Source organism: Pelobates fuscus, chromosome 5, assembly GCF_036172605.1.
Source record: "Pelobates fuscus isolate aPelFus1 chromosome 5, aPelFus1.pri, whole genome shotgun sequence".
In the NCBI taxonomy this organism is placed as follows: Eukaryota; Metazoa; Chordata; class Amphibia; order Anura; family Pelobatidae; genus Pelobates; species Pelobates fuscus.
Window position 1 is genome coordinate 138,722,751 of NC_086321.1, and position 13,512 is coordinate 138,736,262.

Consider the following 13,512-nt stretch of genomic DNA (forward strand, 5'->3'; position numbering starts at 1 on the left):
GAAGAGGGGAACCAGGGGGGCGGTAAATAACAGCAATGTTAGCAGAGAAGGGTTTGAAAAGGCGAATTGAGTGTATTTCAAATGATGGGAAAGAGAGAGAAGGGGGGGTGGGAAGAGGTTTAAAAGAGCAGTGAGGGGAGAGGAGAAACCCAACACCACCACCTTTACATTCAGAGTTTCTTGGGTTGTGGGTAAGTTGGAGACCACCGAAGGACAAAGATGCAGGGGTGGCAGTGTCAGAGGGGGAGAGCCAGGTTTCTGTTATGGCTAGTAAATCTATAGAACGAGAGATGAAGAAGTCATGGACAGCAGTGGATTTAGTTATATTGCAAACAGAGCGTGCGTTCCAGAGGGCAGTATTGAAGGAGGATTTAGAGGAACATGAGATGGGTATGAGATTAGTGTGGATCCTTGGGTTAGTATGTGCTGAGTTTGTTGCGAGGGGGCCGGGGTTAGGAGAGACATCACCAGCAGCTAGGAGCAGAAGGATAGAAAGGAAGTGAAGGTGGGAGTAGGATTTGAAAGTTTTGTAGGAGGGTATGTATGTAGAGGATTTGGGAGGAGTTGGTGGAGATAGGCTGGAAAGGTATGTGTAGAGTGCATGAGATGAATAGAGAGGGGAGGGGAGTAAGGTGGAAGTAATAATTATGGTGTTGCTAGGGACAGGTGAGTGAAAGGATAGGGATATTTTAGTGATGAGAGAAGTTAGTGTTAAAGTGAAAAATAGAAGGGAGAACATTAGAAAAAGTGTATTATATAGATATGTAGATCATATATACAAACACACAAATATCAATGAGTGAGTAAACCAATGTAAGGATGCAGTGTGTTAAATAAATTCAGGTGAGGAGAGGTTTAGTGATTTGATTGGTGTGTTAAGGAAACCAGCTGATGTGCACTATCTATAAGTAAGTTGTTGACCGTGGGGTGGGATGGTGTGGGGAGGGTAGGGTGGGCAATCTTCCAGAGATGATACCTCTGCTCTGAAGATTCAGCAGGACTTGGTTGCTTGGGAGTGCTGGGTGTTAATGCTGTTTTAAGGGGCCCAGTCTGAAATATAAGGTCTGAGGTTAGAAAAAAAAAGAAATAAAACACACTATTATGGGTGGGGAGACATGGGGCTATTGAGGTAATTAATTAGAGATGAAAAACTAAAAGGAGATAACATTTGGGATAAAAAGATAGGAAGGATCAGATAGGTGAAAGTCATAAACCATGAACATAAATTTACAAGATTATCAGTGAGTAGTAACACTAGGTAAACAATTAACAAAAAGTCTTAAAGAATGAACATAAAATGACATGATCACAGCAGCTTTAAGCAAAACAAGAACAGAAGATCAGGATGGGAGATATAGGTATCAATTAAGTAGTGATAGTATAGGGAGGGAGATGGAATAGAACACAATTTTAAAATAAGAGTTTAAAGGAAACAGGAATACAGGTATTCTTGAGTAGATCTTCCAGAGATGATACCTCTGCTCTGAAGATTCAGCAGGACTTGGTTGCTTGGGAGTGCTGGGTGTTAATGCTGTTTTAAGGGGCCCAGTCTCTGCTCTGAAGATTCAGCAGGACTTGGTTGCTTGGGAGTGCTGGGTGTTAATGCTGTTTTAAGGGGCCCAGTCTCTGCTCTGAAGATTCAGCAGGACTTGGTTGCTTGGGAGTGCTGGGTGTTAATGCTGTTTTAAGGGGCCCAGTCTCTGCTCTGAAGATTCAGCAGGACTTGGTTGCTTGGGAGTGCTGGGTGTTAATGCTGTTTTAAGGGGCCCAGTCTCTGCTCTGAAGATTCAGCAGGACTTGGTTGCTTGGGAGTGCTGGGTGTTAATGCTGTTTTAAGGGGCCCAGTCTCTGCTCTGAAGATTCAGCAGGACTTGGTTGCTTGGGATTGCTGGGTGTTAATGCTGTTTTAAGGGGCCCAGTCTCTGCTCTGAAGATTCAGCAGGACTTGGTTGCTTGGGAGTGCTGGGTGTCCCAGGACATCATCCACACTTCAGAAGTGTGGATGATGTCCTGGGCAGGACATCATTCTCTTGCCATGTCATAAGTCTTAAAGGTTTGTCAGTCGTTGTAGTACAGTAAAAACCAAAGAAAAAGTTACCTGCGCGCTCTCCTAAATCCCCATGTATATTTAAACAAATGGAGGTCATTTAGTTACACCAATGGCCATTGGGGGAATGCCCTCCTGCCAACGTCAAGGCAGATCCCCCTTCCTTGAGCCTCTGGCAAAGACATCTCTAATGAGATAATGAGACAGTCGTTGTAGTACAGGATCTAAAGTGAAGATGGGTAACGCCATCTAAATTTTAAACAGTTTTGTCAGTCTGAAAAATTGGAGAGAATTCTTTTAATTCTTGTATTATATGAAAAATCTGGGAGGGCATATATATCCTTGAATTTTTCTTCGGTAGGTTTATTTTTTTTCAGTGTTGATAGAATGAGATTTCTGAACTCATACGAATGGAATGCAACTAGGACATCTCTTGGAAAATAATTTTTCACGTTGGGAGACTTGAAAATTCTGTGGCAACGTTCCATTTTGATACCGTGAGAATCTGATGGGACATTCAGAGCCGTATAAAATTCTATCAGGACATCTCTTAATTTGTCATCTTTTATATTTTTTAGGATATTTCTAAATCTTAGGTTTTGTTTTACGAGCACGATCTTCAAAATCGGCTATTTTCTCCTCCAGCGATCCAATTTTTGCCTCCATCTTAATTTGTGCTTCTTTTAGTGTTAGGAGCTGGAATTCCATATGTTCTTCTTTCTCTTCTATGCTTTGGATGAGAGTAAGAACTTTAGACTTCATCTTTAAGATCTGTAGAGTCGTCTTGAATTTATTTTTTTATTTCTTTAAGTGTGTTCAAATGATTTTTTATTATTTCTAGAGTGATGTTATTTGGATCTGCAGGAAGAGGTGCTAATGGAAAGGAAGAATCCAAAGAAAGGTCTTCATTAACCTCCTGGTTCGCTTGAGGGGAGAAGAAAGTTGACAGTCGGTTTCCTTGTTTGGTTATGTTTGGTAGTTTTTTGTTTGTCTGTGTCGGTGTTAGTTTTAGGCTCTTGAACGTTTAGTTTTCTTTCCCTTTAAAAAAAAAAAATAATTATTAAACTACGTTGGAAAGGAACTGCCACGGGGATGGTTCACTAAAATGTGATATTTGTTCTTCCTTATTTTATTCCTGTTATTTCTGCTTCTCCTCCTGGATTTTTTTTTTAACAGCCGTCATTCCGATCAGTTCGCAATTTCTTCTTCTCTATCTTCGCATTTTAGTTTAGGAATACATCTTGCTTTATTTATCTCCAATTTCCTTCTCTCTTTACGCTCAGCGTAGAAATTATATATATATATATTCCAGTTAGTCAGATAAGGATTTACTAAATACCACTTAGCATACCCAGTTAAAAAGACCATAGACTCTTAATAGTGGTCTGGGTTTGATTTCTTGGGTGGTAATTTGCAAGGACCGCTTATTTAATATATAAAATTATGGAATTCCTATATATCTTGTGGTTTGATTCGGGGCAACTTTAGCCAACCAGTGAGGTCCTTATTTAGAATTGTTTTCGTGTGTTTTCTTTATGCATCTGGAACTCCAGTGATTAAGTTAAACAACAACAAAAAAGAGAGTTCCTCTTAATTTGGGTTTATCTTTCTGCCCTTTATTTTTACTACTCCCTCAGTTACCTCACATGCAAGTTCAACCAACCTTTTCAGTTAACGGGAGAGGTGGGGGCTACAAAGGGAAATAAACAAGTCAGCCAGCAAGGAGTGAAAAGCTTAAAGGGACACTATAGTGTCAGGAAAACCGCTTGGTTTTCCTGACACTATAGTACCCTGAGGTTGCCCCCACCCTCAGGGTCCCCCCTTTTCCCCTGCCAGGCTCCCTTACCTTTTCTCCCCCGCCGACGTCGGCATCCTTGTCTGACGTCACCAGCGCCCAATCCACATGCGCGTCACTGCTGTGCGCGCATTCAAAGTGTCCGTAGGAAAGCATTTTTCATTGCTTTCCTATAGACGCTCTGCATGATTGAGGCATAATATACCTCAATCATTGCCGATGCGCCTCTAATGACTGTCCGGAAGACGGCCACTAGAGGCTGGCTTAACCCCAGATGTAAACGTGTTATGCTATGTTTACATCAGGCAGGGTTAACCCTAGAGGGACCTGACACCCAGACCACTTCATTGAGCTGAAGTGGTCTGGGTAACTATAGTGTCCCTTTAATGGGGTAAAAAAACAGCACTTACAGTTTTTTGTTTGGTTGCGCTCAGTAACTTTCTCCTCCAGGGAGGAGGGTTTTATCCCCTTCTCATTCCTTCCTTGCTTCTCTTTTTACCCAGGGTAATATCCGAATAAATTAGTGGGCTCAGATTAAATTTTTGTCGGTATCTAAAGTGTTTGGCACTTATCAGTCTCTATGTGAAAACTGAATAGTTCGTCAGCTGGAAGGAGGTATTGGCTGTTCTCACTATACTGCTCAAAGTTGGTGAGGCATACCCGGCATTCAAGATTCGGCAGTCAGCAATAGTCTCGCTGGTATAGCTACACATCGGAACATTTCTTTATCGCCTTGTCTTGCATGATACTTTACTGAGAGGGTAGTGGATGCATGGAATAGCCTTCCAGCTGAAGTGGTAGAGGTTAACACAGTTAAGGAGTTTAAGCATGTGTGGGATATGCATAAGGCGATCTTAACTATAAGATAAGGCCAGGGACTAATGCAAGTATTTAGAAAATTGGGCAGACTAGATGGGCCGAATGGTTCCTATCTGCCGTCATATTCTGTTTCTATGTGGATCGTGGTCAGCGGGTCCCTCCCCTCGCCGCACGCACATCCCCGCGCCCTACGTCATGCATGCCTGCTGGCATTCAACCTTTTAATACCTACCGCCCACTTTTGTATCTTTGATGGTAACATTTCTTTACCGCCCGCTGGTGCCGCAGTAATTAATTTATTAAGTGGAAGTTAACATTTTTTTTTTCTTTTAACCCCTTAAGGACACAGCTTCAGAAGCTTGTCTTTCACTTAATGACACAAGCATTTTTTTGTATTTTTTTGCTGTTTGCGTTCAACTGCAATTTGCATTTTACTAATTTATTGCACCGACGCATATTATATACCGTTTTTTAAAGGACAGAAAGGGCTTTAATTTGATGTAACATATATTTACATAAATGCTTATTTATTATTAAAAAAAAATACAGAAAAATGTAAAAAAAAAAATGAAAAATCTTGATTTTATTTTTACAGTTTTTGCAATAATAATGTGTGCACAATTAGTGCAGGTTACGGAAAGTAATTAAAAATAAATTCATTTAGTTGTTCTGATTTACAGAATATATAATGTGTCTGGGATTTTAAGTTTGTTTTGGTAGTTACAGGTCACAAAGCACAAGGAGTAAAATAAACTTTTAATGTGGAGCGATTTTAGAATTTGGTATGTTTGTCTTGTAAGCTTAATAGCCATAAAAGAAAACAAAATTGCCACACAAAAGTATATATTTATATAAAGTAGACACCACAGGCTATTTACCTGAGGTTGTTTTGACACTTTCTACGTAGCCATTTTACCGCCAACCTCTGCTAAATACTGGAGTAAAATTGTGTTTTTTGGGGGTTTTCGCACACAAACTTATAACAAAGAACTTCTCATGTGTATTTTGTAAAGTTGGTGTGTGCTATTCCTGTACAAAGTTTTATGTGTTCAGTTACTTCTGCTGAGTACAACGGTACCCCCATTGTATGTCGTTGGCACTATTTTGTGAAGCTACAGTGCCATATAGGAGACCTGTCCTTTTCAGTATTCACAGTAGAATTTTGAGAGACGGATTTAATAAGCCTATGCTTCCATTTGGGGTATTATAACAGTTTGACTGTTCAAAAAAACCCCACAAAGGCCTACCATTTGTAAAAGTAGACACTCCAGGGTATATCATAAGGTGCATATTGTGCCTTAGCATGCCCCCATTTTTTCACCAATATATGCCAAAGTATGTGGTAAAAAATTATTTGGGGCATTTTTTTACATACGGATTGCATTTTTGCTGGGCATTTTGTATATTTCATATGTGCCACGAATTTCAAAACCTCCAAATTATGCTCAGCTAAGTCTTCTGAGTAAAAATACATCCCCAATGAATGTCTTTGGCACTATTTTGTGAAGCTACAGGGCCATATTGGAGACCAAGCCATATCAGCTTTTACAGAACTTTGAATTTTGACGCTGGGCCTATGTGCAATTTCCAAGCATCTTCGCAGGTTTTAAATTCAAACTACCCCACAAAGACCTACCATTTCTAAAAGTAGACACCCAGGGTATTTCAAAAGGCATATTTTGAACCTTGGCGTGGGATAATTTTTCCGCTAGCTTGTACCAGGTGTAGTGGTAATAAGCTTTTTTTCATCCTTTTTGACACACAAAGTGAGTTTGCACAGTATATTTTGCAAACCTTATGTGTACCACCACTCTATAATACTTTATATGTTGCTCAGCTATGTCGGCTGAGTACAAAAATACCCCCGTATGTACCTTTGCCAGGTAAAGGGACATCGGAGGGGCACATTTGGGACACAACCATTCCATTTTTTTCAAACTTTTAATTTTTACGCTGTGCCCATGTCCCATTTTAGAGTATTTTACCAGGCTATATAATCCAAATACCCCATAAAGCCATACCATTTCTTAAAGAAGACATCCCAGGGTATTTCAAAAGGCATATTTTGAACCTTAGTGTGGGATCATTTTTCCGCTAGCTTGTACCAGGTGTAGTGGTAATAAGCGTTTTTTCTGCCTTTTTTACACACAAAGTGAGTTTGCACAGTATATTTTGCAAACCTTATGTGTACCATCACTCTATAATACTTTATATGTTGCTCAGCTATGTCGGCTGAGTACAAAAATACCCCCGTATGTACCTTTGCCAGGTAAAGGGACATCGGAGGGGCACATTTGGGACACAACCATTCCATTTTTTTCAAACTTTTAATTTTTACGCTGTGCCCATGTCCCATTTTAGAGTATTTTACCAGGCTATATAATCCAAATACCCCATAAAGCCATACCATTTCTTAAAGAAGACATCCCAGGGTATTTCAAAAGGCATATTTTGAACCTTAGTGTGGGATCATTTTTCCGCTAGCTTGTACCAGGTGTAGTGGTAATAAGCGTTTTTTCTGCCTTTTTTACACACAAAGTGAGTTTGCACAGTATATTTTGCAAACCTTATGTGTACCATCACTCTATAATACTTTATATGTTGCTCAGCTATGTCGGCTGAGTACAGAAATACCCCCGTATGTACCTTTGCCAGGTAAAGGGACATCGGAGGGGCACATTTGGGACACAGCCATTCCATTTTTTCCAAACTTTTAATTTTTACGCTGTGCCCATGTCCCATTTTAGAGTATTTTACCAGGCTATATAATCCAAATACCCCATAAAGCCATACCATTTCTTAAAGAAGACATCCCAGGGTATTTCAAAAGGCATATTTTTAACCTTAGCGTGGGATCATTTTTCCGCTAGCTTGTACCAGGTGTAGTGGTAATGAGCGTTATTAAATGTATTTTTTAACTTTTTAAAACTTTTTTTACTTTTTAAAACTATTTTTTAAACTTTTGTTTTGCTTATTAATTTTTTTTAAGTTTCCTAAACTTTCATAAAACTTTTTTTACAGATTTAACATTTTTCTAAGCTTTTTCTTTTACCGTTAACCCCTAACTAGCAGTAAGCAGCACTAACAGTAAATTCCCCATTTTCCCATAACTCCCACCAACCCCAGCTAGCAAAATATTTAATTATACAATATTTAAATTAGTTAATTAAATAAATTTAACCCCTGAGGGTTAAAAAATAAATAAAAGTTCATCATAAGGGGTTAAAAAAAAATTAGATCACAGTATAATACTGTGATCTGTATTTTGATCACTGTAGGCAGTGATAGACTGGCAGGGAAGGGGTTAATTTTTATTTGGACTGGGTAAAGGGTTTATTTATTTTTAATTTTTTACGTAAACGTTATTAAAACTTTTTTTTTAACTTTTTAAAGCTTATTTTAAAACTTTTTTTTAACGTTAACCTAGTTAGCCTAACACTCAATTCCCCACTAACTTCCACCCTCCCCAGCTAGCTAAATTTATAATTTTAAAATATTTAAATTAATTAATAAAATAAATTTAACCCCTGAGGGTTAAAAAAAAAGAATTAACCCTCAGGGGTTAAAAAAAAAATCAGATCATATTAAAATGTAATCCCTGCCAATTGATCACTGTAGTCAGTGATCAATTGGCAGGGAAGGGGTTAATTTTTTATTAAAATGGGTAAAGGGGGGTGGGATTTTAATTTTGCTTTTTTTTTTTTTTTTTACAGCAGGGGGCAGGATCATCACTGATCCGTCTCCCTGCACTTCACAGTGAACCCGGAAGTGCAGGGAGGCGGAGGTAAGTATACAGAGCACATGTGCTCGCTCTGACATGCTGTCAGAGCGGGCACATGAGCTGGGACAGCCCGATCCGGTGCTCCCGGTCTGCCTCTAATACAGAGGCAGACCGGAGCACCATTAACCCCGCGATCGCCGCGATTGCGGCGATCTGGGGTTAATTTTACCGCGTGACGGACGAGGTCCGTCATTAAGGGTATCCCCTGGATGACGGACCTCGTCCGTCACCCATCCTGAAGGGGTTAAAGCAGTTTTTATTTTGTTTTTATTTATTTACACACACACACACACACACATATATTAGTGAAAAAAGGCGTGCAGTCACTGTCTTTTTCTTTTGTAAAAGTTTTCTTTCTTTATTCCATTTCTTGTTAGAACATAATCATAGTCATAATCAACGTTTCAGCCATCGTCCATGGCTTTCATCAGGATCAGTTCAGGTTTTGCTGAACTGATCCTGATGAAAGACACGGACGATGGCTGAAACGTTGATTATGACTATGATAATGTTCTAGCAAGAAATGGAATAAAGAAAGAAAACTGTTTTACAAAAAGACAGTGCAAGCCTTTTTTCACTATTTTTTCTACTATCTTTGGCTGTGGCTGGAATGTACCCGGCATTTGGAAATATCTGAAAGTGTGTGTGCAGGGACAAAAAGGAAAATTATTTTTATATATATATATATATATATATATATATATATATATATATATATATATATATATATATTTATTTTCCTTTCTCTTTCCTTTTTTTTTTTTTTTGTGAATGAGATGTGAAAATCTATCTGAATTTTCTCCCCCTCCTTTCTTCTTGCCTTTTACCAGGGAGGGGGGCATAATGCTGCAAGCCCTGGTGTTCGCAAACCTATTGAATAGTTTTTTTTTCTTGCACTTTAGGAAAAGATTAGATTCAGGATAAAGATTCACATCTTTGTGCACTTAGTAAAGATGTATTGTTAATTATTAATCTCATACTAGTAAATTCTGTGTTTGATATGTGTAGAAATTGGATCAATTAAAACTGCACTTTAATTTTCACATTTGTAGGCAGAATACAATCCTCAGTATGCAGACTGGTCCAGAGAAATCAGAGGGCCTACTTTAATCCGTGTAAAACCTTTAGAAAAATGGCTGATGATCTACACAAAACGGATTTATGATGCTGCTAATACTCTTGCACAGAATCTTTTCAGAGTGTCACAACAAATGGGAATAAAAATGAATAAAGCAGTAATGTAAGTAATACTTGTTTTTTGCCTGACAACAAAGTAGAGCAAAAGGTTTGAACTGGTGATATATCCTTAACCCCTTAATACCGCAGCCAAATGTACAAGTTGTGATCTAAACAAAACCTGGCATTTGCGCTATATGTCTGTCCAACCGTAATTCACCTCTTTCATTTGCACCCACACTTATTATATATCATTTTATTCAGGGAAACAGGGTTTTCATTTAACATCAAATATTTAGGTATGGAACATAATTTAATATGAAAAAAATATAAAGCAAATGTGAGAAAATAAGATTTATTTTTTTAATTTTCTTAGTTCTACGTGACATTTTAACTCTGAATGTCAAAATACTGTTTGCTTTTACTGCAATAAAATACACATATTTGTATTCAGCATTGTCTCACGTGTAAAACAGTACCCCCATTGTACAGGTTTTAAGGTGTTTTGGGAAGTTACAGGGTCAAATATAGCGTGTTACATTTTTTAATTTTTTCACATTGAAATTCGCCAGATTGGTTACGTTGCCTTTGAGACCATATGGTAGCCCAGGAATAAGAATTACCCCCATGATGGCATACCATTTGCAAAAGTAGACAACCCAAGGTATTGCAAATGGGGTATGTTCAGCCTTTTTTAGTAGCCACTTAGTCACAAACACTGGCCAAAGTTAGCGTGTTTTGCATTTTTAACACACAAACAAATATAAATGCTAATTTTGGCCAGTGTTTGTGACTAAGTGGCTACTAAAAAATACTGGCCATACCCCAATACCCTGGGTTGTCTACTTTTAAAAAAATATGTACATGCGGGGTGTGATTTGGGGATTTATGACAGATAACAGTGTTACAATGTCACTATTGATAAATGTAAAAAATATATATATATTGAAAGAGCAATTTCCTACTTGTACTTATAGCCCTATAAAAAAACATGTAAACACTGGGTGTGTTTAAACTCAGGACAACATTTTGAAACTATTTAGCAGTTTTTTAGATAATTAGAAGATATTTTTCAAGTAAAAGTCCAAAAACATGTTTGTTTTTCAATTTTTCACCATATTTTATTGGGTTTTTTTTTTTTTTAAAGTAAAATATGACATGATACAAATAATGGTATGTAAAGAAAGTCCTTCTTGTCCTGAAAATAACCAATATATAATTTGTATGGGAACCGTAAATGAGAGAGCAGAAAATTACAGCTAAACACAAACCCCACAAAAGTGTTAAAACTGCTCTGGTCCTTAACGTACAACATCGCAAAAACAGGCCGGTCCTTAAGGGGTTAAGGGATAAATCAAGTTAACTGAATATTTACTGCAGTGAACACCTAGAATTTAGATACATTCTACAACATAGTTTCTTTTAAAGTTTCCCAGGGATCTGCCTGGGTTCCAGGTGATTCATTAGTCTGAGTATGTCTTCCGTCTTGTAAGTCTTCCTCATAAGTTTTCTTGTTTGATATAGTTTGTTTGAATGTGGGGCAATTAAACTGCGTTGGGAGACTTAATGTACAGGAGCCCTTTATCTTGGGAAGATATGGTCGATATACTATACTGTCAGTATATATATATATATATATATATATATATATATATAGATATAGATATCTGTTTTGTACATTTTGTTTTTTTCACAAACACTAGGTTGATCTTTATTATGTTTGCTACTGTAATTAGGTCATGATTTAAAGGGGCACTAAAGGCACCCAGACCACTTCATCTCATTTAAGTGGTATGGGTTTCCTGCAATGCAAAATATTGCAGTTTTAGTGCTGCAATGTAAACCTTGCAGTCTCTCTAAGACAACCAGACAGCCACTAGAGGTGCTTCCAGGATTCTATCGGACTTTAGGTTCGCCTAATTGAAGCTGGACGTCCTCACGCTCTGCATGAGGACATCCAGCATCCATTAAAATCCCTTAAAATGCTATAGTACCGAAGGCCTAAAACGCTCCTGAATTAAAAGGACTTTTAGTTCAGATGAACCGCTCAAAATAAACTTTTGCACAAATCTATTAAATATATATTTCTAGTGTTTGACCTAGGCTGTGCAGTGTGCTCACTATACTACTAAAAATAACTTACTTAATAAACAGACACAACATTTACAGGTGGTCCTCATTTTGCGACCTACCTGCTTTACGACTGCTCACACTTACAACCAACTCTCTTGCGGGGTGGTAAGTGCGCGCCGTCGTGGGAATTAGAGGCATTCCCTACTCTGCTGCGTTCTATGTTTGGGGATATTTCCCTGAACTTAGACTAACGCAACAGAGCAGGGAATCCCTCTAATCTATGCTTGGGAAAATGTCCCTGAACACAGACATGCGCACCAGAGCAGGGAATTCCTCTAATTCCCATGTTTATGTTCATGGACATTTCACTGAACATAGACCGCAGCAGAGCGGGGAATCCCTTAACTCCTCACTTACCGACCAATTAGTTCTAAGACAGGGTCGTAGGAACGGAACCCTGTCTGTAAGTGAGGGTTACAAGTGAGTAGTTTGGCCTTGGTATTTATTCAAAGCTTAAGGGGCTAAACTTGCAGTGCTTAGCACCTGTGGCTTCTATTTAAATTTTTTCTTATTTTTCAGGGTTGAAGTTGATGACAGCACTGATGCATATCTGAAAGTTTTACAACAAAAGCTTACGTCTGATACACAAATGGTATGTTTAAATGACTTTATAGTTTGTTTGTTTTTTGTTTAAATTACTATATATTTTTTTATCATGTTATCTCACTTTTTTTTCTATTACTACAGGTGGTTTGCATTTTGTCCACTAATCGCAAGGACAGATATGATGCCATAAAGAAATTTCTTTGCGTTGACTTTCCTATTCCCAGCCAGTGTGTACTCGCTAAGACTTTGAACAAACCTCAAACTGTAGTTTCAGTTGCTACAAAAATTGCATTGCAGATGAATTGCAAAATGGGAGGTGAACTCTGGAGTGTAGAAATACCTGTGAGTTTTTTCTGTATCTTTTAAATTCTAAGTTTGTTTATAAAATGCACTTCATCCCTTTGCAGGCTGGCTTCTTCTACAGCCAGTTGACAAGTACAGCAGGTTTCTTTTGTTTCAAATGCAAAATGCATTTGTTACAAGTTTGTGTTTCGCTGGATGTGTCGGATTTACGTAGGTGACTTATATAGCTTTTCAAACCGATTCTCTTCAATTACACTTGTCAAGATTGTGTACCAAGCATGTGCAGAACAATGAATGACCACACAATTTAAAGGCTATGGTAGTCTAGGTGCCGTCTGTTTTCGTGTCAGTGAGCGATGGAACCAAATTATATTAACCCCTTAAGGACTGAGCCAAATGTACACGTTGTGATCAAAATGTAAACAAAAACTTGAATTTGCGCTATGTCTGTTTATATATCCTATTATTTGCACACATACTTATACTTATTATATATAGTTTTATTCCGGGGAAACAGAGCATTCATTAAACATCAAATATTTAGGTATGAAACATAAATTAAATATGAAAATATTAAAAAAAAAAGGGAGAAATATGAATTTAATGTTCTACGTGACATTCTAACTGTGAATGGCGTAATACTGTTGGCTTTTACTGCAATAAAATACACATATTTGTATTCAGCGATGTCTCACATGTAAAACAGTACCGCCTATGTACAGTTTTTTTGGTGTTTTGGGAAGTTACAGGGTCAAATATAGCATGTTACATTTTTTCGTTTTTTCACATTGAAATTCCCCAGATTGGTTACGTTGCCTTTGAGACCATATGGTAGCCCAGGAATGAGAATTAACCTCATGAAGGCATGCCATTTGCAAAAGTAGACAACCCAATGTATTGCAAAATCAGGTA

At 37.9% G+C, this 13,512-nt stretch overlaps 1 protein-coding gene across 1 annotated transcript in view; it reads left to right on the plus strand.

Annotated features, from left to right (window-relative positions):
• The window catches only part of PIWIL1 (piwi like RNA-mediated gene silencing 1), a 129,319-nt gene that overhangs the window by 86,987 nt on the left and 28,820 nt on the right, over positions 1 to 13,512 (plus strand). The window contains exons 14-16 of the mRNA XM_063456421.1: positions 9,495 to 9,682; positions 12,271 to 12,343; positions 12,439 to 12,639. Of these exons, the coding sequence (XP_063312491.1) occupies positions 9,495 to 9,682; positions 12,271 to 12,343; positions 12,439 to 12,639 (462 nt within the window). The remainder of the gene's footprint in view (positions 1 to 9,494; positions 9,683 to 12,270; positions 12,344 to 12,438; positions 12,640 to 13,512) is intronic.